This window comes from Apostichopus japonicus, chromosome 11 (genome assembly GCF_037975245.1).
Source record: "Apostichopus japonicus isolate 1M-3 chromosome 11, ASM3797524v1, whole genome shotgun sequence".
Lineage (NCBI taxonomy): Eukaryota > Metazoa > Echinodermata > Holothuroidea > Aspidochirotida > Stichopodidae > Apostichopus > Apostichopus japonicus.
In genome coordinates this window covers 3,156,008-3,179,257 of record NC_092571.1, presented here as the reverse complement: position 1 = coordinate 3,179,257, position 23,250 = coordinate 3,156,008, and the positions used below count along the sequence as shown (strand labels likewise).

Here is a 23,250-nt window from a genome sequence, read left to right as displayed (position 1 = left end):
TCAATGACAAATGAAGATAAGAACAAACGGCAGATGATGTCTTGTGATTTTATTTCTTTTGGTCAAAAAAACTCCTCTCCATTTCTCTCTTCTCTGTGTACTGAATTTGGCACCGATTGGCTAAGACACAAGTTATGGCATTTAAGACAAAGGAATCATTCAATAATCTTCAAAATATAAGAATAGTCTATATATAGTTTCTACAGAATAGAATAGAAGAGGAAAGATGAAAGAATTCTATGATACTTGTGATAGGTTGACCTATGTGGAGATAAATACATTCCTCTAACTTGAATTAGATATCTTCAATTCTGGTGCAACATTTACACGACCGAAAATTACTGTTACACAAATGAAGGAGTGCCGTAAATTGATCCCTCCTTGTCAGGGAAACATAGCCCTATGTTAACGTAATATAGCTTATAGCAGCATTTTGCTTTAACAGCTTTGGAACATTACCAGGTAGTTAAATTTATTTGGCAGGTTATAGTGAAGCTCTGTGCTTCGTTTGACTATGGTACACCTCAATATTGCGCAGTTGTATTATAATGTCAGTTTTTTCTTTTATAGGTCCATATGAATTGTTAGTCTCAGTAGACTTTGGACCTCAATATTTTCAGGTGTCATTAAATTATTTTGCCTAACCAATATAGATGTCTTGATAAATCATCTGACTGTGTCAACATCCAATATACCAGTGCAGGGGTATCAGCTTAGCAAAAGCAACGACATAAACCAGTCGCAGATATAAACAGGATAACAACATGCAGACAAAAGTTTTCATCATGCTCAAATTTCTGTACTGAAATAAATTAGGGGTTACTAGTTAACTTATACATTCAAAGTAGTCATCCAAACCGCAATATTTTACAATGTGATTAATGTCACACTAAACCTATTAAGATAATCCAATCAACGCCTTTTCCCTTTCTTGTGAACTATTTAAGTGATTGCAAAAACTGTCATGTATATGTACAGGCAATGTGATATAAAATGTAGACTTTCCAGAAAGACAAAGAGTCAGAAGTTAAAGTAAAAGACCAGCATGAGATTACAGAATTCAAGCAAACACGTAAGAAGAGGAGACTGATTGAAGATGGCTAAACTACTTAACTCTAGTATCTTTGTCTAAAGAATGAATCTGTTTTGGTTCCATTAACCTTTTATGCAGTATTAAGTATTTTGCCAGAGGTAAGTACCTCTGGCAAAATCCCCCATTTTTTATTTTAAGTTTTCAAATAAAATTATGAAATATACAATAACAAAAAACATAAGTTATTATAACTTGAGATGAAAAAACTTAATGTATGTATAAAAATGAAGATAGTTCAAATTATTATTGTTATTATCTTGACTGTATCAAAGATAGTACTATTAAACTGGTACTGGCTTAGCATTTTGGTTCATTGCACATATTCAAATCTAATTACAGTATAGAAAGCTCTGTTCTATTTAAGTACTTCTAAAATCTCCTGATTGTAATACTAGCAGTACAGACAAACCTAGTAAAATTATTTGTGTAATTTTGCCCAGTGTTTAACATAGAAGTTTTGTTGAAGAATTACATTTTCTTGATTAAATATGCACTGTGGGGTGGGGGGGGGGGGCGGTTCACAAACAGGTCAGGTAAACTAGATTGCATAGGCAATAAGAATAACTTGTGTGAAGCAAAATGAAATATTTAAAAATGCTATGTACAAAATTTTTAACCAAGTTGGTAAGCAAATAAGCAAACATTGAAAATGTAAAGTTGTAACCTGGTGTGAATACCTCCTTTTTTTGAACTCGAGGAAGCTGAACACATATATAGTGACTAATGCGATGACAAATATTCACAAAATCTTTAAAATTAACAGTACTTTTTGGTAGTAATAACAATCACAAACTTTTTGATTGTAGGTGTACTTTTATCTATTAAGGCAAGATGCAAATTTAAAAAAAAAAAAAAATGAAGGAAAAAAGCTATTGCGTATTTAAAAGAATTAGCACCTTTAATTTCTTAAGTGTATAACCTATTAGCAATTGTCCCTTGTTTATCACATTATGCATAGTTGTCAGGCATTAGCTTTGTATTGCTAGTTTATATTTAACTATTATCAATCCTGTGTATACTACATTTTATTCAGCAGTTTAAAGTCATATTGCTCATGTGATACCATTTACAGTAAGAACAATCGGAATGAAACAGCTAGATGCCCATGATATGAAGACTACAAATCGAGCGTAGTGAATGATCTGTAGATTACATTACATGGTACATGTCGTCGTCATCACCCAGCTCCTGCTGGCTGTTGTATGACAGTGATGGAGTCGAGGCCATCTCCTCTTCATCTGCTTTCCTAAGTTCATCCTCTATCTCCTTAAGAACTGTCTCTTCATCCCAGTCTTCTCCATTCCATTTTCCACTTTGGCTTTGGTTGATATCAGAGAAATCCCACTGCAAAGGGAAAAGGTGGAGATGCTTGATATTGATGAAATTGTAGATGTTTCTATTTGTTTGTTCATTTGTTTGCAACACACAGGTGGGTGGCTAAAGGGAAAGCCATGGGGAAAATTTGGGGGGAAACAACCTGCAAAATATTACAATTTGTATACTTTTGGGAGTTTTGTATATATAATATACCTTCAACATAACAGATGTATGATACACATGTAGAAGTTCTTTGATCTTCATGTTCCCTTATATAATGTAATCCTCCATTCCATTGGCGTGTGGATTGGGTACGAAATTTCACTGTGGCCCAGAGGATCCATTTCATACCCACCCCTGGTTTACAAGTTTGTCTGTTTTACCAACAGCTGAAAGGTATTGTCACCAGACACAATCTCACCGAACAATATCTTCACCATCATCTGCATCAACAGAGGCATGGCCAGCCAATGAGGCAAGACCTCTTTTAATGGCTCACATGGAGGTTTGAAGAAGCTTATTCTGTTTGCAACAGGACATCTGTGTTTAATACAAAACTCTGCCATTCCATCAACTTCAAAGGTTATCATTTAGTATTAAATGTCACCCCAATGGCGCTCTTCTGAGAACATTGATGAAGTTATTTAGACATTACATGAGTATTTTGGCTTAACACTGAGAAGCGGGTTTGCATGATGAGTGTAGTCCCTGTGGAAAACTCTGCCGATCCTAAAGACATCGTCTAAAACATTTTGTGAGAAAATCTGCATTTATAAGAATTTGGAAGAAGTTGTTGCCTTCTTCATATGTTTCAGATTATTGGGTACAGGCAGGCAATAATTCTTAACAAGAGTACACAAAAACCAATTCCAGACTGGCTGTAAATAATGTGCACCATTTATGGAGCAGTGGTTTTTTAATGTTTATGTATATACTAAACTAAGGCACTTTATCTCCATTGCCTCTCTTCACCCAGGTGTATAAATGGGGACTTGCGAGGTGACTTGTAAATATAGTTGCGTGTGCCGGTTTTTGGCTGCACCCTATGGGAAGTCCCCAGGGGACACGTGGCTGTAGTGCACTGTGGTTTGAATTGTGCACACTTTGGTGTGTAGGTGTGACAAGTTACCAATGACCAGTGTTAAGTACAGCGCGGCGAGACTTTATTGTAAGTTGCGCTACATAAGAACTGTTAAATATTAATTATTATTATTAACTGATTCTACAGTTTTCCTCTTTCGTACTGTAGGATTCCTACAGTATTTTCTAAAACTTGCCAATTTGGTAGCCGATTGATCTTCGATATTTTTGTAACTATTTTGTAATTATGAATTCTTTATTCTTGTTCCAAGGAAATGTGTGTTATTTTTTACTTGCTTTCATGTAACAATCAGTGCCAGATTAATACGTGGGCTTTAGAGCTCAGGGGCCTCCAGAGATGAAATAATGAATCAATATGTATAAGTACTCTAAATTTATCTGCTTAAAAAGATTCCATTCAGACAATTATTTAAAAAAAACAAAATCAATATTTTCTGTAAAGTAAGGTTAGGGAGATACATGGTGTTACATAATTGCACATTTTCCTTGTCCACAAAGAGTTTGTGATGAACAAAGTAAAACATGTCGCAGAATCATTAATATGCAGCTAGGCCTATTTTGTCTCAGACATATCCAAAGAACATCGGCAAAATTACCTACAAGGGTAACTTTGCTTTTGTAGGGCTCCTCTAGTTCTAGGCATATACTAGCTAGGTGTGCAAGAGTAAGGCTGTACAGTACCTCACTGCAACTTTGAGCTGCCATTTCATTGCCTACATTTACCTGTAGTCCAATATCTTAATCCGGCCCTCGTAACAAGTATGTGCCAATTCTCTATTTAGTATCCTTAGATTCTCTATTTAGTATCCTAAGAAAATATAAAATGTGAAATATTGACAGCTTGCAATTTCTTTTGTCAGTGGTGTCTTTCTAATTGTACGGCAAGATCCTATGCGTTTGCTAAATTTCATGAATGTTATTATGGCAAATTACACAGTATGAGTCTACCATCTTCCCTGAGTTTTTCCAGATGGCATGGGAACCATGAACATTTGCACAAAATGTTTTTTTTTAAAGTAATTCTACTGTTTTCTTGGGCCAAAGACAGTTACATAGTTTGCTCACCTCAAAATCATCCTCTAGCTCTCTGTTTTTGCCAGGTTGAAGATTCTGTCTGTTCATGAAGAGATCCTCTTCAGGACCAGCTGTCTTCTGGAGATGAGGGTAGGAGATGACTTGAACTTTGACATCCCTCTGATTATCTAGGTCAGATGATACCACCCCATCTGTAGAAGTACTCCCTTGTACCCTTCCAATGCTCCTCTCTTCCACGCCACTGTCGATCGTCTGTAATGAGGGAAAGAAATTGCAAGACCCAATCAGTGACAGAGTAAATGATCTTCACTTTGACAATTCTGTTGCATCAGAAAAACATGATATTGCAAAGTTCATTATGTGAAATTTGATAAGTTTGAATTTATTCATTGATTGCAAGTTTATCAATTGATTTTATTTATTAAGTCTCCAAACTCTTGTCAACATTCTTCACAATAAAACTGTATATTGAAATAGGAACTATTGCCTCCAAAATTTTAACAAGACCAAAAATTGTCACCTTCGATCAAGATTTACACATATTCTATATTTTACCCTTTAAAGCTTATTTATGTCTTTGCCTTTAAAGCAAAGACACAAATTAGTTCAACTTGACCCCCTACCCTTAAATATCTGAGAATTATTTTAGATTAATACCTGCAAACAATTATGCCTCAAATTTGAATACAGTGGGTAAATTATTTCCTCAGCACTTACATCACTTCTTTCTTTCTGCTGTGGGTCTTCTTTGGACGAATCTCTTCTGGTATTTTGAGACACTGTTGACCGGTCATCTTGGTCAAAGTTGATGCTTGTGCCATCGTTGTATAGAAGCATGGTACCATCTTCAACTCTGGGTCTCACTCTCGGAACTCTAGCCGTTGATCTGGTGAAACGCCACGTCATGAACACAATCTGTCGTATTGTGGTTAAAGACCAAATTCAAAGCAATGGTTTTGAAGAGAATTATGTTAAACATATTACTCAGGCTTGAGGGGAACTTCTTTTCTAGGAAACTCATATGCCTTGTGTATTTCTAAGTTTAATATAAACATCAACTTTTTTCATTTTGCTGAATACTAATATGAAGAACATGTCTGGGTTACAAAATGTTGAGAATGAAGTCAATCTCATTCATAACTCGCTGATTAACTTTCATATGATGGAAAAAAAGGTGTTTTAAGTTCAATCACTGCAGTTTGATTTTGAATGATACCTGAATACAAAAGCTACTTAACACGCCAACATATTGCACACTGTCATTGTCATTGGTTCACTATTACTTGACTATTTAACAAGGATACAAAGAGGTCTTGTAATCCCAGCAAGGCCCTGTTGATCAAAAGAAAAAGAAATAAAGTTAACAAGTGGAACAGAAAGCAAACATTTCAGTCAAGTCCCAAGTACAGCAAATGGGGAGTAGGTAGATCCTGTCAAAACTATAAATATCACCGTTTGAGCTTCCTGTGTTTGGGTTATTCTACAGTTGAGTTAGCACTGGGACAATCGATAGATATGAGCAATGATTAAGCACAACATTCGGTAAAATGAGTGATGTTGTAACTTAGTTGGATTTGGGGTATTGATTTACTCTTTCTTTCAAGAAAGGAAAAATATTTGGGATGAAAAAAGATGATAATGTAACATTAAGTGGGTAACTTATAGTACTACTCTACGAGATAACTTGGAATGAGGAGGTAGCTAACAGTTATTTCTTTGTTTCTAAGGAAATACGACCCTGCTTACAAGAAACATTACTGAACAAAATTACATTAATGTCAACTTTACACTAGTAATAGATTCTTAACAAAGTTGTTTCAAGAAACATGTGTTTTACATTCAGACCGAGGACACCGTTGTTTTTTCGATTGTTCAAGTCCACATAACCTAACCTTGACAATCCCCCTTAATAACAGAGTTCTTCTGAGAACTTGACTGTTTCTGTTCAAATGACAAATGAATTGAATTTCTTTGTTCAAATGACTTGGAATTCCTCTGTTCAAATGACTTGGAATTCCTTTGTTCAAGTCATTAGTGTGAATGCTAGACATATGCACCCTGTCCATAGTCTTTCATTTCAAACACATTGAAATCTAAAAAAGGTTTTATTGTCATTCATGAACAGGTGGGATACCACCAACTATTGACAGATCAAGACAAACAAACATCGTTGATGCCAACAGTCGAGGCAGCTGGCTTTATATAGTACTCACATTCCAATTAACCAGGGTAATGCATTGATGATGTAGTCTGGTGAGATGTCATATGATACGATGGAGCTACAGTACACCAGGCAAGCTAGTGCGGACAGACCGTGGAAGCCAATCTCTGGACGTATCACATCTTTACTGTAAATCTGAAGTGATAAGAACCATCAAGTTTAGCAGAAGTTAATTCCTAGGCACCCACAGAGAAGGGAGTCATCCAGGATATTAAAAAAGAGCATGAGTGGCCCTGAGGTTGTTGAAGGCATTTATATGTGGGTAGAGGAGGAGGGGGGGTGGATGTTAATAAACCCTCAGAATTTTAAATGTCAAATAGTGCTTTCTAAGGCATATATAGGCAACAAATTAGGACTACACTCAAGATTGTGCTAATAACTACGTAAAATGTTTAGTGTGACAATGCAAAGAAGGGTGCACACCTTCAACCACCCCCCCCCCACTCCATGGATCCACACCTGCAGAGCATACCACACTGTCACAGTTTGACTCTTGGAGAGAGTGGTTGTCACACCTTTCATTGCTGCCCGCACCTGGAGCTCTTCCCATAATGGAAATTGACGGATACTTGAAAATGTTCGAAATCATGATCAACCACTGCTACTAAGTGGGCAGTGACTGACTGGGTTACCCTTCCAAATGCATACAGGCAGGAGGGACCAGGGATGGGGGCAGTATATAATCATAGTAGTCACAACAACATGCAGGAGGGACCAGGGATGGGAGCAGTATATAATCATAGTACTCACATCCATAGGCAGTAGGGACCAGGGATGGGGGTGGAATATAAAACTACATTTATCCTGCTAAAGTAATTTTACCATGTTCTAAAACCAATTGTTTTTCTTCTTGAAATTGTAGTTGCCATAAAATTCCCATTAAATAATTCAATTAAATCCAACAAAGTTTTCATTAAATAGTTAATACCAAACGGATGTCTAGTACATCGCATATCTTAGAAGAACTAAAAAACCAACAGACTGGAAGGTCACGGTAATTCGCCTACAGTGTGTGTCATCTGTAACACGTTCTGCATACATCAAGAAATTAACGACGAACGCAATCTGTCAAGTCGTGAATAAAAGTTATGATGTCGATATGAGCAAACTACTCACCGAATCCTTTATTGTAGTGATCCTCACGGTTGCATACAAAAGAGCAGCAAAAATGCCGACTGCAAAACCAAAATTGTCGACACCGCTCTGTGAAGAGAAGAAAGGAATAAGAGTAAGAAGACATCAACTGCTAGTATGGAATGTAATTGTCGTTGTTAAACATCATCACAATTGTGTACTAAACAGAGATCTGGAAAACATTGATAGGTTAAAGGCATTGAAGACTCGCCCCAAACCGCGTGCGGCCATCTGAAAAAGTTAACTTTCCGTTGCTTGCAAATGACGTTTTCTTCTTGTCGCTACGAAATGCAGACAGTAATGAAACGTGATACCTTGTTATCTTTTATCTAGACCTGAGATGTCCACGCTGCTATGTACACTGTGTTGTGGGTATTGACCGTAGCTGTATGTGTTGACTGTCCACTAGTGTCTAATTACCAACGGTAGCAAGCTGTGCGTGTATTTTATGGGATCGATGGTGGTGTCTAACACTTCTGTTACACCTCATTTGAAACTAGGTCAGATTACCGGCATGAGACGTTTCTTTGTGCGCGAGTCTTCACACCCTTTAACTGAACTTTCACATTTTCACCAAGATGGTTATATTTTCCTTCTGCTGACAAGATTGCTGCCGGAAGGTGACGGAGAATGTCCATGGAAATTTGACGTTTTTATTTAATTCGATTGTAACAGGTCCACAAAATAACAGTAGGTATTCAAACCAGATGAGAACATGGTTACTTACATCAGCCACCATTAGCAGCTTTCGACCAATCATAGGCCTTCCTTCAAGATTATTCATATTCAACTCAGAATGGAATGATACGACTGGTTGTGCAAAGAGTGTGATCATGCAAGGAAGAAGTAAGCAGCACACCGGTAGCACAGAACCATTCTGACTGATTCTGGCTGCATTTTTAGCATTCCAATTACCTGAAGAGAAATAAGTAATGTTAATTGTGACCATTCAATCGGTAAAATGTAGATAAGTCCTCTGATTTGAAAGTACCACAAATATTCTATCTACCTGAAAGTCTGACTGGGTGTTCATACATGAAACAAGGCCCTGACACTGTAGAAGTGATGATTGATAAGGCCATTGTAAAACCTCAATAAGGCACTACATTCATTAAAGTCCTATGATTAGATCTTTCGATTGTCACTTTGGACAACTTGAAATGCCAGAATGGACAACTTGATATGTGAAACTGGATAGGTTACCAAGGACAACCTGAAGGGGAACAACGGCTCACTAGAGGATGGATCACATACTATCAAATCAAACTTCTCTGTAATTCACAACCACTTGTAACTTAACAAAACGATAACATTTCTAAAGTGGCCTCTCAACACCAATTCAGCCATGACAAACAGTAAATTAAATTACTCACTACAATAAAGAATTTTGCCATCCATTAAGACAATTATAGTTGCTTCACTTGCTTGTTTTGTGTAGCAGTGGCATGTTGCATGTCTGGGGTGGGGACCAGTCCCCACCCCCCCTGCCCCTCCATCATCAGTTGGGGAGATTATTCAGTCAGGGGTGCTTTTGTAGTCAGTGGGGGGGAATTAGATCACTGCTACACCACACAAGGTATTTATTAGCACAACATTGCATCAGAGTTACTAATATAGACCTAATTTATTCTAAAGATACCTAATTGTTTTGGTTTTTCAGTGTACAGTAGGTGCCCCCCACCTACATGGGAGTTGGTTTGAATGAATCCATGGCAGCACCAACCCCCCCCCCGCCCCTATTACTAAATCATAGATTTGCTTATGGCCCTTTCAAAAAGGTTCAAGCACCAACCTAACTCAGCAATTGGGGGTGGGGAATGGGACTTTTGAAATTATCATTTCTTAGTAGCACAATCTTGCATTTAGAGCAACTCATATAGATCTAATTTATAATCTAAATATGCCTCGGATTGCATCGGACATCTTAAGTTTTTTGTTTTTCTGTGAGGGAGAAACCCCAGACCCCCATATAATTACCATAGGCCACACCCCTTCCCTATAAAAATCCTACATTTGCCTCTGGCCTTTCCATACAGTAAAGTAAAGTTCAGGCCTGTAACCTCAATCATTGAGGGGGGGATTAATGTTCAATTTTACTCCCCCACCATTTGAAATCCTGTGCACACCACTGGTATTTAACCATCGTCAACCTCCGTGATAAATAATATTTAGTCTATTATGCATAAAGTAGAGATATCTGACACTGAACATCAAACAATTCTGGTCCTTTTTTGTAAGACAGGCACAAATACTATCAGCCTACAATTGCAACCCTTTCACAGTACTCAGAATTAACTTAAACTGCCTAATTTGCATATAAGAATCTGGGTGAACTTGTTATTGTTAAATTGAGAGGAAAGGCTAACAGAAAAAACAATATCATGGGTTTGATATTTATTTGCTGCCCTTTATCAAACAATGTACTGTACAAATGTACGAATGCAAAATTTAACAAACTTTTGCTGCCAGGAATTTTTTCTAATTTTCAAATTAAATATCCTAATAAAATTCAACAAAAGTAAATGGAAAAGCGGGAAATTACACACAAATGCATGCATCAATACGCACTATTAAGTATTTCCCCGGTCCTTGCGGCCGCTCTCTGTCGACGTGAGGTGAATGTTAGTAGGAAGATAAAGATGATGTCACAGACAACAAGAAAGATAGCTGTTAGTACCTGCAGACCAGAAAAGGGATCGTTGTTAAAAAAAATGAAAGCAGATATTAGCAATCTTAACCTACTTTTAAAGCTGCTTTTTTTTTGCTGTGAATTTTGCCAGATCCTGGTGGTGGTTCTGTACAAAAATACCACCAAAGCAAATATTTAAGGGTGTATGAAAACAATATGTTGAAATTAGTGAACCAAAAGACTAAATTCCAGCAGGCATGATCAAATCAGCAAACAATTTCAACTTTGCCAAGCTTTGCAACTGGAACAAGGAAATATTACACATTAACCCACGGTTGTAAATATTATAACCCTTTTTTATGGTACCGTGTTAAAAACACTGTGGCACTATGTATATTTTAACGTTCATTCCATAAACCTTTCAGGAACTGAGTTTTGGTCTTTAAATGAAAAGTTGCATAAGTTTGCTATGTACAGTATTCATCATAATGGGAGCCAAAGGACTTCACATTAATACATCACAGTACTACATATCCCACGTAATGCATTTCATTGGTTTTGAAAATTGTCTTTGCATTGCATTTTGTTTTTATTTATCAGTTTTTTTTGGGGGGGGTCTGGGGGGATCCTGGTTAAGTAGTCTTATCTTTGTCTAATAAATAGCTGATCTGTTAGGACGAATGGTTGTCTTATTGTACTGTGAAATGTGTTGTTTTTTGTGTCCATTTCTCCTAGAGAACAAAGATTGCTTGCTATTGTTGAGATTATAAAGATCCTAAAATGCAAGCAATGTTTCTTAATGAAACTTTCTTAACATTAGTTAGCACTAGTCTTATCACTAGTAATAGTACTAGTTATCACAAGTCCACACTAGTTAACACTAGTCTGAACACTAGTTAACACTAGCTCAGACTCAAAGCATTTCAGTAGGATACCATTCACAATGCAGTTCTATTATCCCAGAGAAGATTAATGCAGTGAGAATAGTCAATAAAACATTACAATAGTGATTAGTTTACCAAAATCCACCAGGTTTAATAAACAGGAGAGATTAAATAATCTGCAAACCTTCCCATTGATAACAGAATTTGAAAGAAAATCTGACAGCCCAAAACTAACTTTACATCTGGTCACCATACAGTAGCTTCTGAAATTTCCTTTTCTTACAAATTAGTTATATATTACTATTCACAGTATCACACATGCACACACTCTCACAGGGTTGGCGTTAGCCACACAATAGAGGGATTCGCTCATAAAAAATATATGATCTCACAATTCACAACTCCAAATAGAGGGAAATTCCCACAACTTTCCAGATAAAACTGCTGTGGATACTACTGTAGTCACGCATATTTTCACAACACAGCACATACACTAAACAGTAACAACAATAACATTAGCCCTGCCAAGAGTAGGTCCTACTTATGAAGGCAAATCTGATCCAAAGAAACTTTTGTAAATCCTTCCTGTTGTATTGAGCCAAGGAGGAAAAATTTAAAAATCTAACACCCTCTGAGACCAAAGACCAACTTAACAACACAGTACATACATCACATCATCCAGAAGTAATGAAGCACTTCTTTGCCTAATTACTTATATCTTTTAGTAGTTTTCATTGTTTTTTTCCCATTTTCTGGTCACAATAAATGAAGAATTCAAACCACATTAACTCATAGTTATAACTATGTATACTTTTAGTCATTGGCTTTGTGCAAGAACACAAAGTTACATTGGACACAAAGTACATTAATGTGTGAGTGACCTTTAGGTGACCGATAACTGTCAGTATGTTGTATTTTATATGGTCAACTTGTCTTAAATGTTAGCCTCCCTAAGTACTGGATCTTAAATTAGTGCCACCTTCCTCCATAACCACTCCAAGTTGTTACAAAAGCATAATTCATGAGCAACATACAGTATTCCCAAAAAGCAAGGAAAACAGGAAACCAACTCACTTAGGTAAAAACAGAGTATGACAATGGTAGGGTGGGTGGTATGGGGGGGGGGGCAAGCTTTAGGAAAACAAAAGAAATACAAACTCTAGTACTTTCTTGGAAACTAAGATGAGAAGTTCAGTACAGCAGGGCTTGCTTGGTACTATCATTGTAGTTAAGTATCAACCAGTTTTAGAATGAGTATGAATCAGAATTAAGCTCTGGGATTCTTGTTTGAGTTTATAATCCCACCTTAACAACCATCCAAAATTTAGAAACCATATCAGCACCAAGTTCTGTATTGTGCAACATGTCAAATGCTGAGTACATCAGACGGCCATTATACTTAACTAACAATGATTTAATAAAAAAACACACAAAATTTGCATTCTCTTCTTTCTAGTTAAGTACTCAGACAGTTGAAGTGCTGCATAAAATATTTAATCATATATTCAACCAATGAAGTTTCATACCTACTGTGAGAAACAATTACAAAGCAAAAATATCATGTTAACCTGGGTCCCAAGTTGTCCGCAAAGTGCAGCTCCGAGTAGGTTTAGGCCATCGGCCAGTAACAGATGGAATAAATATATTGTTTGACCGGTAGCCATGTATCCATGCTTTCTTCTGGCTTGTATAAAACTGCAGAGTAGAGAAAAATCGAAGACGATGTCTATAAACAGTCATATCTGATAATCTCAAACAACTGTACGGAATGTTTCGAATACGCAATGCTCAAGTTATCGGTCTCTTTAGACAGCCCTACTGTAGGTTGACAATGCTTCACATGAACAGATGTCATCAGTTCTAACCTCATTTTGGTGGAAGACCTTGTCTGAACTTCCTTTTGCCTGTCAAGTGCCCCAACCCCCCGCCCCCCCTGCCCCTGACAAAAGCAAATCAGCACATGATGGTGGTGAGAAAGAAGTTCCTTTCGTGAATGGTTGTGGTGGGAATTGGGATGCAGCAATGTTAGCGCTACACAGAGTTGTACAGCAGGCAACGGCAGACCCTATTGACAGATGAATGGAGGCAGGCCACCTCAGCTTTGGATGTTCTGCAATCTTCAAAGGCAATTTTTCAAGCTAGCAAATACATGTATCTGAAGCAATAGACTAGGGAGATTGGGAGCTTTAGACAGCTTGCTCAAGATATTCATTGCCTTGAGGTGTAATGCCTTTTATTGTCATTGCCTTTAATTTTGTCATTGCCTTTATTGTAATTTATGTATCATAACTTTTTTTACTCTTCTATTTATAAATTGCATTTTATGCTACTTATACTGGAATAAAGGAAACTGAAACAGGGTGCATCAAATACTTTATTTTACATTATTTTATGTATGAGATGTTATGATGTAATGGTCTATTGCGATTTAAACAGGGGGGAGGGGGGTAATGAACTTCAGTCACTCTTGCCTGTATACAATACTACTGCTATGCTGTGCAACATTGTTAATTGTGAATTTGCTGAAGGTGATATAGTACTGTACATGCAGTCATTGCCAGGAACATAATCCTCACAGTTTGCTGATCACACGGCATTTTGTTTTGGCTTTTCATCTGATTTCTATAAACAGACTTTTTAAATTTCAAACTGACATTTTGGATACTTCCGACAGTTTCATCAACTTTGGTAAACTACTACTGTAGGGTTTTAGTACTTAATAATAAGATGGATCCAATCCCCACCCCCCAACCCGCCCCCCCCCCCCCAAGCGAGCAGTAAAGCCACCATGAATCTCGAGTTACTGTGCTAACAAGCTAATGTCACCTACTTTGCACAAACACACACCCAGGAATGGTGTTCATTCAGACAGAAGATCCTAATGTGTTTTCCATTGGTTAAATCCACCTACCCTAAACCTGAACAATATCCCTTAACAATAGAATTCTTCTGAGGACGTGGTGATTCTTTTCAAATGACATCTGAGGACTTGGAATTCCTTTGTACAAGTCCTCAGTCTGAATGCGAAACAAGTGCACACACACGCCATCACCATTGCTAACAGTAGATTCCCTTTGCCTCTGGCAAAAACAAATTTACAAATAAATATAAAAGTAGGACAATTTGCTGTTTTATTGACACACCAAATCGGAATCATTGTATTATACTCGCTACTACATAAACCTTGCATAGCAACCACTGTCAAAGAGAGATTACTGTAGATGACTGTTGTCCACGAAAATTCACATCTACAGTATCTTTTCGAGGAAAACAATGGCCCATCGTAAATTCTTTACACCTCAAATTGTTGACATCTAAAGTTTGATTATCATACAAAAAGTGGGTAATGGTTTAGCCTGTATGTTTCATTCTGTTTAAGAAATTTACATTGGGGATGTGCCCAGGATTTCCTGAGTGCCGGGTATACTGATCGCAGTCCTGGGGGAGGGGTCTGAGGGGGATTTTTGAAGGTGCTCAGATGCCAAATGCTGGCTGGCATTTTGTGTAGCTTTTTATGCACATACACAAGTACTAGTTTTGCTAACAATTTACATTTTTTAATTTTTTTTTAGTGAAATATATTACGTACCTGGTAAAAGTTATTAGTTTGTTTCAAAGATATTTTACAAGGGACCGATTGAGAGCGGTTACAAGTAATATTTCTCGCATGCGTAACTGATGCATTATTAGTCTGTATGATTTTGGCATAGGCTAGGCCCAATTTATGTTGAATATATTGTTAGGAATGTCAGGAATTTAGATAGTGCTAGGCGGGATTCACGATTTTTAAGACAATGCTGGGCGGTAATTTTTAGTGCTGGACGGGGCCGCCCATTGCCGCCCAGCGTGGGCATATCCCTGGCAGTAATGAGAAATTAATTCATTAGTTGCTCAATGGCAGCATACATCGCAATTCCAATCTTTCTTGACTTTGATGTTCATATTATCCATGGCTATCCATGGATATACCAAGTGACCTCTGTATTTATTACCATGGATATACCAAGTAAAAGTCTGTATTTACCAACATGTTCAGCTGTGACTATGAGAATTGCCGCATACTGTACATCAATTAGAGATATATATTTTGTATTCAATAATTCATATTCTACGTAAACTGATTTCATGAAGAAAGAGCATCCACTTACTTCAAATTGGCTGCAAGCCACACGACGATAGCAATTCCGCCGATGATGAAAGAAAAGTACTCCTTTCCTGTGTAGACACATTCACCGAGGAAAACAACGCCCGAGCATTCGGTCTGGTTGCTGAAGTTCATAGTAGTGGTGAATTGATGGGTAGTATCGGCAGAAGAGGTACTTGATAGGAATTTGGAGACACTTGGTGAAACAGATGAGGAGGAGGGACCAAGAGATACTTGGTGACTGGTACTAGTCCCTTCGGCCGTCGTTGTGGTGAGGTTGAGGTCTGCTGTTACGGTACTTGCTTCACCAGTTGGCTCTGAATCTGACATGATAGCGATTTTTGTTTTCAATGCTCTAGAATGACAAGTTCAGTCTCCGGTATCTAGTTCATGGTGATCAATTATTGTTGACTTTCTTCTCTTGTGGTCAGAAAATGTTATCAGCAGCAACTGTATCTGTAGAGAAGAGAAAGATATTGTCTTCTTGCATACTTTTAAGCGATCTTAAGGTTAAAACATCTAGTAACCTACGTAGAAAGTAGATCTATCAAATAATGTGTACATTAATACTGTATTTCTTCTTTTTGCATTACCAAAGCTGAGACACTGCTATGAGTGAAAGCTACTTTGCACATCATATATTACCTTTAAAGCAGCATTTTGCGTTGATTCTCGAGATTTTCCAATACTATATACTATATCCGATACTATACCAATGACGTAAACTAAGCTAACTGTAAAGTTTCAACTCAAACTATACCGAAAAGTGCAAAAATATGACATTTTCTGGTTTTCATATTTTGAATCTTTGACTTCGATAGACTCCTCCCACATAAAGGAACCTTGTGAATATGTATAACGGAAAAGGTACTTTGAATAGCAAGGTAAACAGTAAACAAAAATCAGCTGAGGAGATGTACGTATTGCGCGAAGGGACACTTACGGCATATCTCATTGCATACGATGCCCTAAAATCCCAAGAAAATTCGTCGCTCCGCGAAAATAAAACCAGCTTTGTAGCAAGGATACATAAGAGAGAAAGTCATTGAACCAGCAAGAACTCGATCGGTACGTAACATTCTCTAGAACGATATTGTATCACTCTACTCGGTGTTACATAGGCTAGTTACTGTAGTACAATCAGACCTATTAGTGTGTGACTTACACTGGTTAGGCCTGAATAACGTTATGTACACGCTGTGAATTTTGCACTAAAAGCAATGTAGCTACGAGTGTATCGCAATGGGGGCCTTTTTTTCCGGATCTCTTGAAAAACGTTAGCTTCCTCCTCTTACAACATGGGAGAAAATAACGTTTTTCAGGAGATGAAAGTAACGTTTCTCATAAGGGAATGCAATAAGGCATACTGGCTAGGTCATGTGGAGATTTAAGTAGTGCTTTGTAGCAAGTGCTTTGCAAAACTGCAGTAATTGCAATTGATGATTTAGGCGATTTTTATGATTATGTGTGAGTGTAGTAAGTAACCTTTTTTTTAAGTTTCATTCAACAAGCATATTAGTTTACTAACCTGAATGCGATACTTTACTACCTTGATGTAGGGGAGGAAAGTTACGTATTTAGTAGAGGAAACTAAAATTTTCAGGGGAGGAACTAACGGGTCAGGAAACTGAAACCTAGGGCAACATGCAATGTCTGCTGTTCTATAAATTTTATAGTAAAGTGTACAACCATTCCATGAAAGTGATAAATAGCATCTAGTCATATGTCACCAGTAAATGAGAGCAATACATTTTAGCAGCGGATCCAAAGACACGTTTATAATCTGAAACCTTTTGCTACCTTCTTAGCAACCATCTGGTGAGGAAACACCATGGATGGCTGGCAGAAGTAGAGGATGGAGAGGTTACTGTAGCTCCTGGGTAACACCAGACAACGGGACAACCCGGCTAACAGCAGCTGCAGCTAGGAGGCAGGTAGAAGAACGCCAACAGGAGTGAATGGGAAATATAAGGGTACGTTTCAATATGCAAAATTGTGGGATCTGCAAAGTAACAGCTGGTAATTCTTTAAACAGTTAAACTCAGTGTAATAACAGAATGGCTTGCTCAATTAAAGAATACTAGCAACATAAGTAGCTGGCTAGATTGTCATACTGAAAATAGTTATTTTTAAGTGACATCAATTATCAAAGGGTTATATTTGCTAATCCTTTTTGGAAGCAAAATACTGTTTGTCTGAAAGCAAGTTTTGAGAAACAGAGCACTTCGTAGTACTTGGTGTAGTGTTCAAACAATATATTTTATGTCTATCTTCTTATATCACATGTATATTAAACACCCAAGGCAACACAATCAATAAGTGCTGTCTATCATCAAAAGCAATGATATTATTACTTAAGCAAAATAAATGATACTCTTTTTTCTTCACTTTTCTTCTTAGGCAATGGTTGGTAATGTAGATGTTCAACAGCCTCGACAACTGGTAATGCAACTGCTTGAAACCCATCCGGCACTCTTTTTGGATATATGTACACACAACATCTCAAGAAGTAAAAGTTGCTTGAATTCAAACTTGGTATATAGGTAGTCTTTGAAGAGTAGATGATTCTTATTGTTTTGCATCAAGTTTAAAGGTCATTTGAGGTCAACATTTGAAATCTGTGTAAAAACAGTATCTCAAGAAGTGCTAGTTGGTTTGACATCCAACTTGCTATGTAGATAGCACTTGGTAAGTAGATGAACCCTATTATTTTTCATGGAGGTTAAAGGTCATTTTAGGTCAAGAGATGTTCAACTCTTGAAAACTTATAAACAATATCAAGAAGTGAAAGTTGGTTGAACTTCAAACTAGCTATATAGGTGGCCCTTGGTGAGAAGGTAAAACATTTTGTTAACCATGAAGGTCATTTTGAGGACAATAGTTGATATCCCAAGAAGTGAAAGTTGGTTTCATGGCAAATGTTGATAACACTCGGTGGGTAGATAATCCCATTGTTATGCTTATGGCCATTAGTGCTAATGCCATATCTCTAGAAGAGAAGTTGGTTAATTGTTACATATGTAGCCCCTGGAGAGTAATTGATTGCTATTGTTTTCCATAGGTCAAAGTGATCTTGGGTCAACGATATTCTCTATTTCCTTGACTTAATCATTCACATGTATTCAGTTCTTTATTTCTTGATCAGTTGTATTCCTTGCCAAATATAGACTTGTTTTCACTATCATCTAAGATTATAGACATGTTATTAGTATTGCATTTTCTTTTTGTGATAGACGTGATCATGGTTTTTCTCTATTTTTCTGTGTTCCTTAACTTCACCATTCAGGGCTTTGAATAAACACACAGTTTCTTTCACTGCTGTTCTTACTTCAGTCTGAAAAATCTTCCAATTTAATGTGCTAATTTATTCAGAAACATGGACATTAATAAGCTTCAATACACATAACAAGTTCAATTAAGTGTTCATTTTTTATTGATGAATGTGCTTAGAATAAGTCTGCTGATCTTTACAACAACAAAAATTGAAAAAAAGGAATAGTTCTTCGAGTCCAAACCTGATTCCAAACTAGTACATGCATTATGTTTTAGATCAATTGGCATGACTGATGACTATGAGAAAAGAAGCCCCCCCACCCCTACCACTTTTTAAATTACTGCAAAGTTGTAGGAGACATGCAGGTTGCAATCACTCCAACCTCCCCCCACCCCCAAGTAATATTACTTGCTGAAGCGAGGAAGATTAATAGATTTGACTTATTACAAAGTAGAACTAGGCCCCATGCTGCTCTGATGGCTTGTAACAAGCTGTGCAACAACTCCATCCCACCCCCCCACCCCAAAAAAAATGATATCACTTGCTGATGCAAGGAAGACTTATAGATTTGACTCATTACAACAGTAGAAGTTGGTCCCATCCTGCTATGATGGCTTGCAAGAAGCTGTAAAACTGATGGAGGTTGGCTCAGGCGAATTGTACCAGAGATGTGCCTTGGGTCATCCTCAGCAAGAACAACACGACAACACGTCCCTGTTGAGAATTGTCATCATCAAGCCTCCGTCTAAATATGTCCTTCATCAGTTGCGGAATGTACTTGTAACCATTCTTTTCCATAACAGGAACACAGGTCCATCTGCCAGCAGACTTTGAGAAATTTCTTGTAAACCTGAAAGTAGAATCACAAAAATAAACTATCACTCAGGGAGGAAAGTACTGTTTCTCAGGAGAGGAATTCAAGCAAGAAGACATTTGGCTAGGCTACGTAGAAAGAGTTAGGTACTGAAGTAACTGTAATTTTTTATTTAGGAGAGAAAATAACGATTTCAATCAAAGAAACATTTTTCAAGGGAGGCAAATTGGCTAGGCTATATGGGAAGAGATACAGTATTTGTAGAAATGAAAAGAAATTCCTACAGTTATTCCACTTAGGCCCTAGGCCTACTAAATTTATTCTTTCCACATAGCCTAGCCAAATATGCTTTCATCAGCTTCCTCCCTGGAAAAACGATAATTTCCTCCCCATGATTGAAGAGGTACAGAGGTAAGAAACGTTTTTAGGGGAGGAAACAAACATTATTTAGGGTATGAAACTAACGGGAACCGCCAGAACGTAGGCCTCGTGATTTCGGCTACTGCATATGCAATCACTGCCATCATAGCCCATGCCTTGTAAAGTGTAGTGTAAAGTATCTATGCGTCGGCGTGAACGTTAGTTAGCACTGTATCAAGAACAAAAACTTGTTGCAATTTGATAAGACTATGACTGTGAAGAAAGAGCAAGAAAAGTAAGAGCGTTTAGCCTAACTGGCCTTGGTTGTGCTAGTAAATAATAGGCTAAGTACACTATACTACTAGTACTAGTAGTATAGTCAGTATTGCGAAGTTCGGCATACTGCGAAGTTCGGACACCCTAAGAAATACACGATTTCACCATGAAAACCTACAGGAAGAGCCAAATTTCACCAAAAAGTACGAAGCTACAGTTATTTTCTCTCCAAAATGACCTGTGTGCAAGAAATTACTTTCATATTTGTCAATAAAATGACGAAGATCTATGAAGTCTGTTATAATTACTGAAAGAGCAACTGCGCCACCAATTTTATCACCAGCGCCACATAGTGGGTTGCGTGTCCGAACTTCGCAATACTCTAGCAAAGAAATACCAGTTCCACAATCACGAAGAATCTTCTTGGAAAACAACGTGAAAACAGTTTGCAGGAAAGAAAGTTTGGCCGTGTATCGTGCTATAACACAATTCTCCCACCATATGAAGTATATTTTCTGGTGATTTAGACCAGAAGATTTAGTTTTGGGGTGTTTTAAGTCTTCGAACTTCGAAGTCACCATGCTACTATAGACTTAGTATAGGCCCCTATACTGGCCTAGGCTAAACTAGATACTGTAGTAATAATAGTGAAGGCAGCGGTACGGTCTCAGTTTCTCTCACCGATAATGAGAAGTAACGTTAAATCATGTAAACAAAAATTGTAACGAACAATTTTATCCTTTGCTTACCTGTCGAGTAGAAGTCGAGTGACTTCTGAATCACTCTTCAGATGTAAATTCCTCTTCACTTCGCTCCATCTTTCCCATTGATTCCCGAAAGGGACACGGTGTCGTGACACTTTTTCTTCTGGGCTTTCCGCCATTTTCTCTTTTCAGGTGAAGTTAGGTTCTTCAAAAATTTATATTTCCCATTTGAGCGCTTCTCCATTGTTTTATTCTTTTGTCACTTCGTCACCAGGTTATAGTATTGTGTGCATGTAGCAATTATACGACACTAAATACTTTGCTAAATACTACGTACAGTAGGCTTATGTGCGTGTACACTTTACTCACGGTAAAGACGCTGAGGGATTACCATGTCAATGACTGAGTCTATTTTAAGCTCCAAGTCATACATAAACATCTCTTCACTGATTGGTTGAATTTGAATAGGCGGTTTGTAGAGCTGCATGTGATAAATACTAATGTCGATTGTGTCTGGGAGACACAATTCTCAGAATCATATAATATCCTTAATTACTTGCTAATTAACGTTCGATGTGGGGAAAAAAGTATGAGAAAGTCTTAGTTTTGTCTTTTGTGATCGTATTATGATAAAAACTCGATAGACACGGAAAAATTCTGGACAAACGCAAAATGCTGCTTTAATACCAACATTGCTTTGTCTAACTTGGTTTTTGATTGCCTAGTCTGATTAATGACCCAATTTGTGTGCAGAATGCATCAATTTGCAAAACTGTGGTTTTGAACCTGCAAAGAGGACAATTCTCTTTTAACAATTACACCTGATTCTTCATCCGTACCAAAATAGTCTATTAAAAGGGTAAAGAGAAAATTATCATTGACATTACTGCTTACATTTCTGTGTCACTTAAAGCAAGCCCATGACTGAGGTTAACTTTTAAGCATATCCATTGCACCCTCCTTTATATGGTAAAACATTTTACAACACCGCTGTGATTCTCTGTAAACTAAATTTACATTGTCCATCTTCTAACAGAGATGAAGTTGTGTTTTCTAATCGCCATATTTTTATCAAAAGTTTAATATGATGCTTGAATTGTATTCAAGCATTGTCCTTTTTGTTTCATCTCAATGATATGTTTCATACAGTATGCCTTAGTACTTACGGATAAACTGAGCTATTAACCAATCATATACATGCATTTCTCTTCATACTGTAGCTGGGGCACTGTGGATTACAAATCACCAGCCAGGGCCACAGACACTCACAGCATGTATGACACATTATTTATAATATGCAAACATTCATTCCAAACACACACTGTAGCAAATTTTCAATGGTCTTCCAAGATGAGCTTTGGAGGTCGTCACACGGACAACTAGTTGTTTAAATCAAATTCAGAAAATAGTGGTAGCCTAGCTGGGCCTAGATGTGTGAATATAAGCAGCACAAAGGAGAGTTTTTCAATTTTACTGGCCCAAAGCTGGTTTTCTATTTACCAAACATACACTTCTCTCCTTCAGTGTACAGTTTGGCCATTCTACATAATGTTGCTAGCTTTTTGAGGAAAATCAATTTTCAGACATCCAAAAATTAACACATGGTTGTCCTAGGGGCATTCAGACAAAAACACATGAAGAAATGGTCTTGCAAGTTGCAGTACAGTAGCTAACACAAAAACCAAAAGTAAATAAATGGTACAGGTCTAGAATAAGGCCATAGCCTAGTCGAAATAAACTTGTCCTGAGTACGAATAATGGTATCGTATGTTAAATTAAAGTTAAGCCTAACTAAAAAGATGTGCAAATGTTACTTTAAATTGTTAGCTTAGGCTTGTAATACTGCATGAAAGTAAAGTTTAGCCTAAGTTAGGCCTGACCTGATACTTTAGTCGGCAAAGCCTATGTCCTAACTTTTCAAGACCATGCCCACGTTTCGCATAAGAACCTGTAAAAGAGACGAACTTGAAAACTCTGAGGTTTGCACGAATAGTCTAGGTCAAATAACCAACATAAAAGATATTCTGCTAAGTTGGTTTACCTTAATTCGCACCAGGACTCGGGACGTTGGTTCTAGTACTAACAGTAATAAAGAGTACGACTAGTACACTACTACTACATCAAGATACGCATTTACCACATGAACGAACTTTGCACACTACGACCAAAGTAAGTTTGTTTAATACGGTGGTCCTAAAATGACATAACCGATATAGGGTTAACGTGTAAGAATAACAACCCACTACGACGACGGCTGCAGAGTG

At 37.4% G+C, this 23,250-nt stretch overlaps 2 protein-coding genes and 1 long non-coding RNA gene across 4 annotated transcripts in view; 2 read left to right on the top strand and 1 right to left on the bottom strand.

The window, feature by feature from the left end:
• The window catches only part of LOC139975585 (H(+)/Cl(-) exchange transporter 6-like), a 35,025-nt gene extending 30,677 nt beyond the window's left edge, over window positions 1-4,348 (top strand). The window contains exon 23 of the mRNA XM_071983608.1: window positions 2,800-4,348. Within this exon, the coding sequence (XP_071839709.1) occupies window positions 2,800-2,901 (102 nt within the window). The 3' untranslated portion in view covers window positions 2,902-4,348. The remainder of the gene's footprint in view (window positions 1-2,799) is intronic.
• LOC139975582 (uncharacterized) lies at window positions 35-23,185 on the bottom strand. 2 transcript variants are annotated; one of them, XM_071983603.1, is made up of 11 exons: window positions 23,028-23,185; window positions 15,563-16,014; window positions 12,983-13,109; window positions 10,470-10,578; window positions 8,629-8,816; window positions 7,884-7,970; window positions 6,760-6,902; window positions 5,851-5,878; window positions 5,264-5,461; window positions 4,577-4,798; window positions 35-2,437 (listed from the first exon to the last, which is right to left on the bottom strand). In XM_071983603.1, the coding sequence occupies exons 2-11, from the start codon at window positions 15,886-15,888 to the stop codon at window positions 2,243-2,245; spliced, it is 1,623 nt and encodes a 540-aa protein (XP_071839704.1). In that variant the 5' UTR covers window positions 15,889-16,014; window positions 23,028-23,185; the 3' UTR covers window positions 35-2,242. The 2 variants fall into 2 exon arrangements, with proteins under 2 accessions (XP_071839704.1, XP_071839706.1); XM_071983605.1 differs by lacking the exons at window positions 10,470-10,578; window positions 23,028-23,185 and having other exon boundaries at window positions 15,563-15,787.
• Window positions 16,207-18,620, top strand: LOC139975586 (uncharacterized). Its single transcript, XR_011795796.1, has 3 exons — window positions 16,207-16,626; window positions 17,367-17,531; window positions 17,959-18,620. It is a non-coding gene; the product is annotated as an uncharacterized lncRNA (long non-coding RNA).
• Window positions 23,186-23,250: the final 65 nt, after the last annotated feature.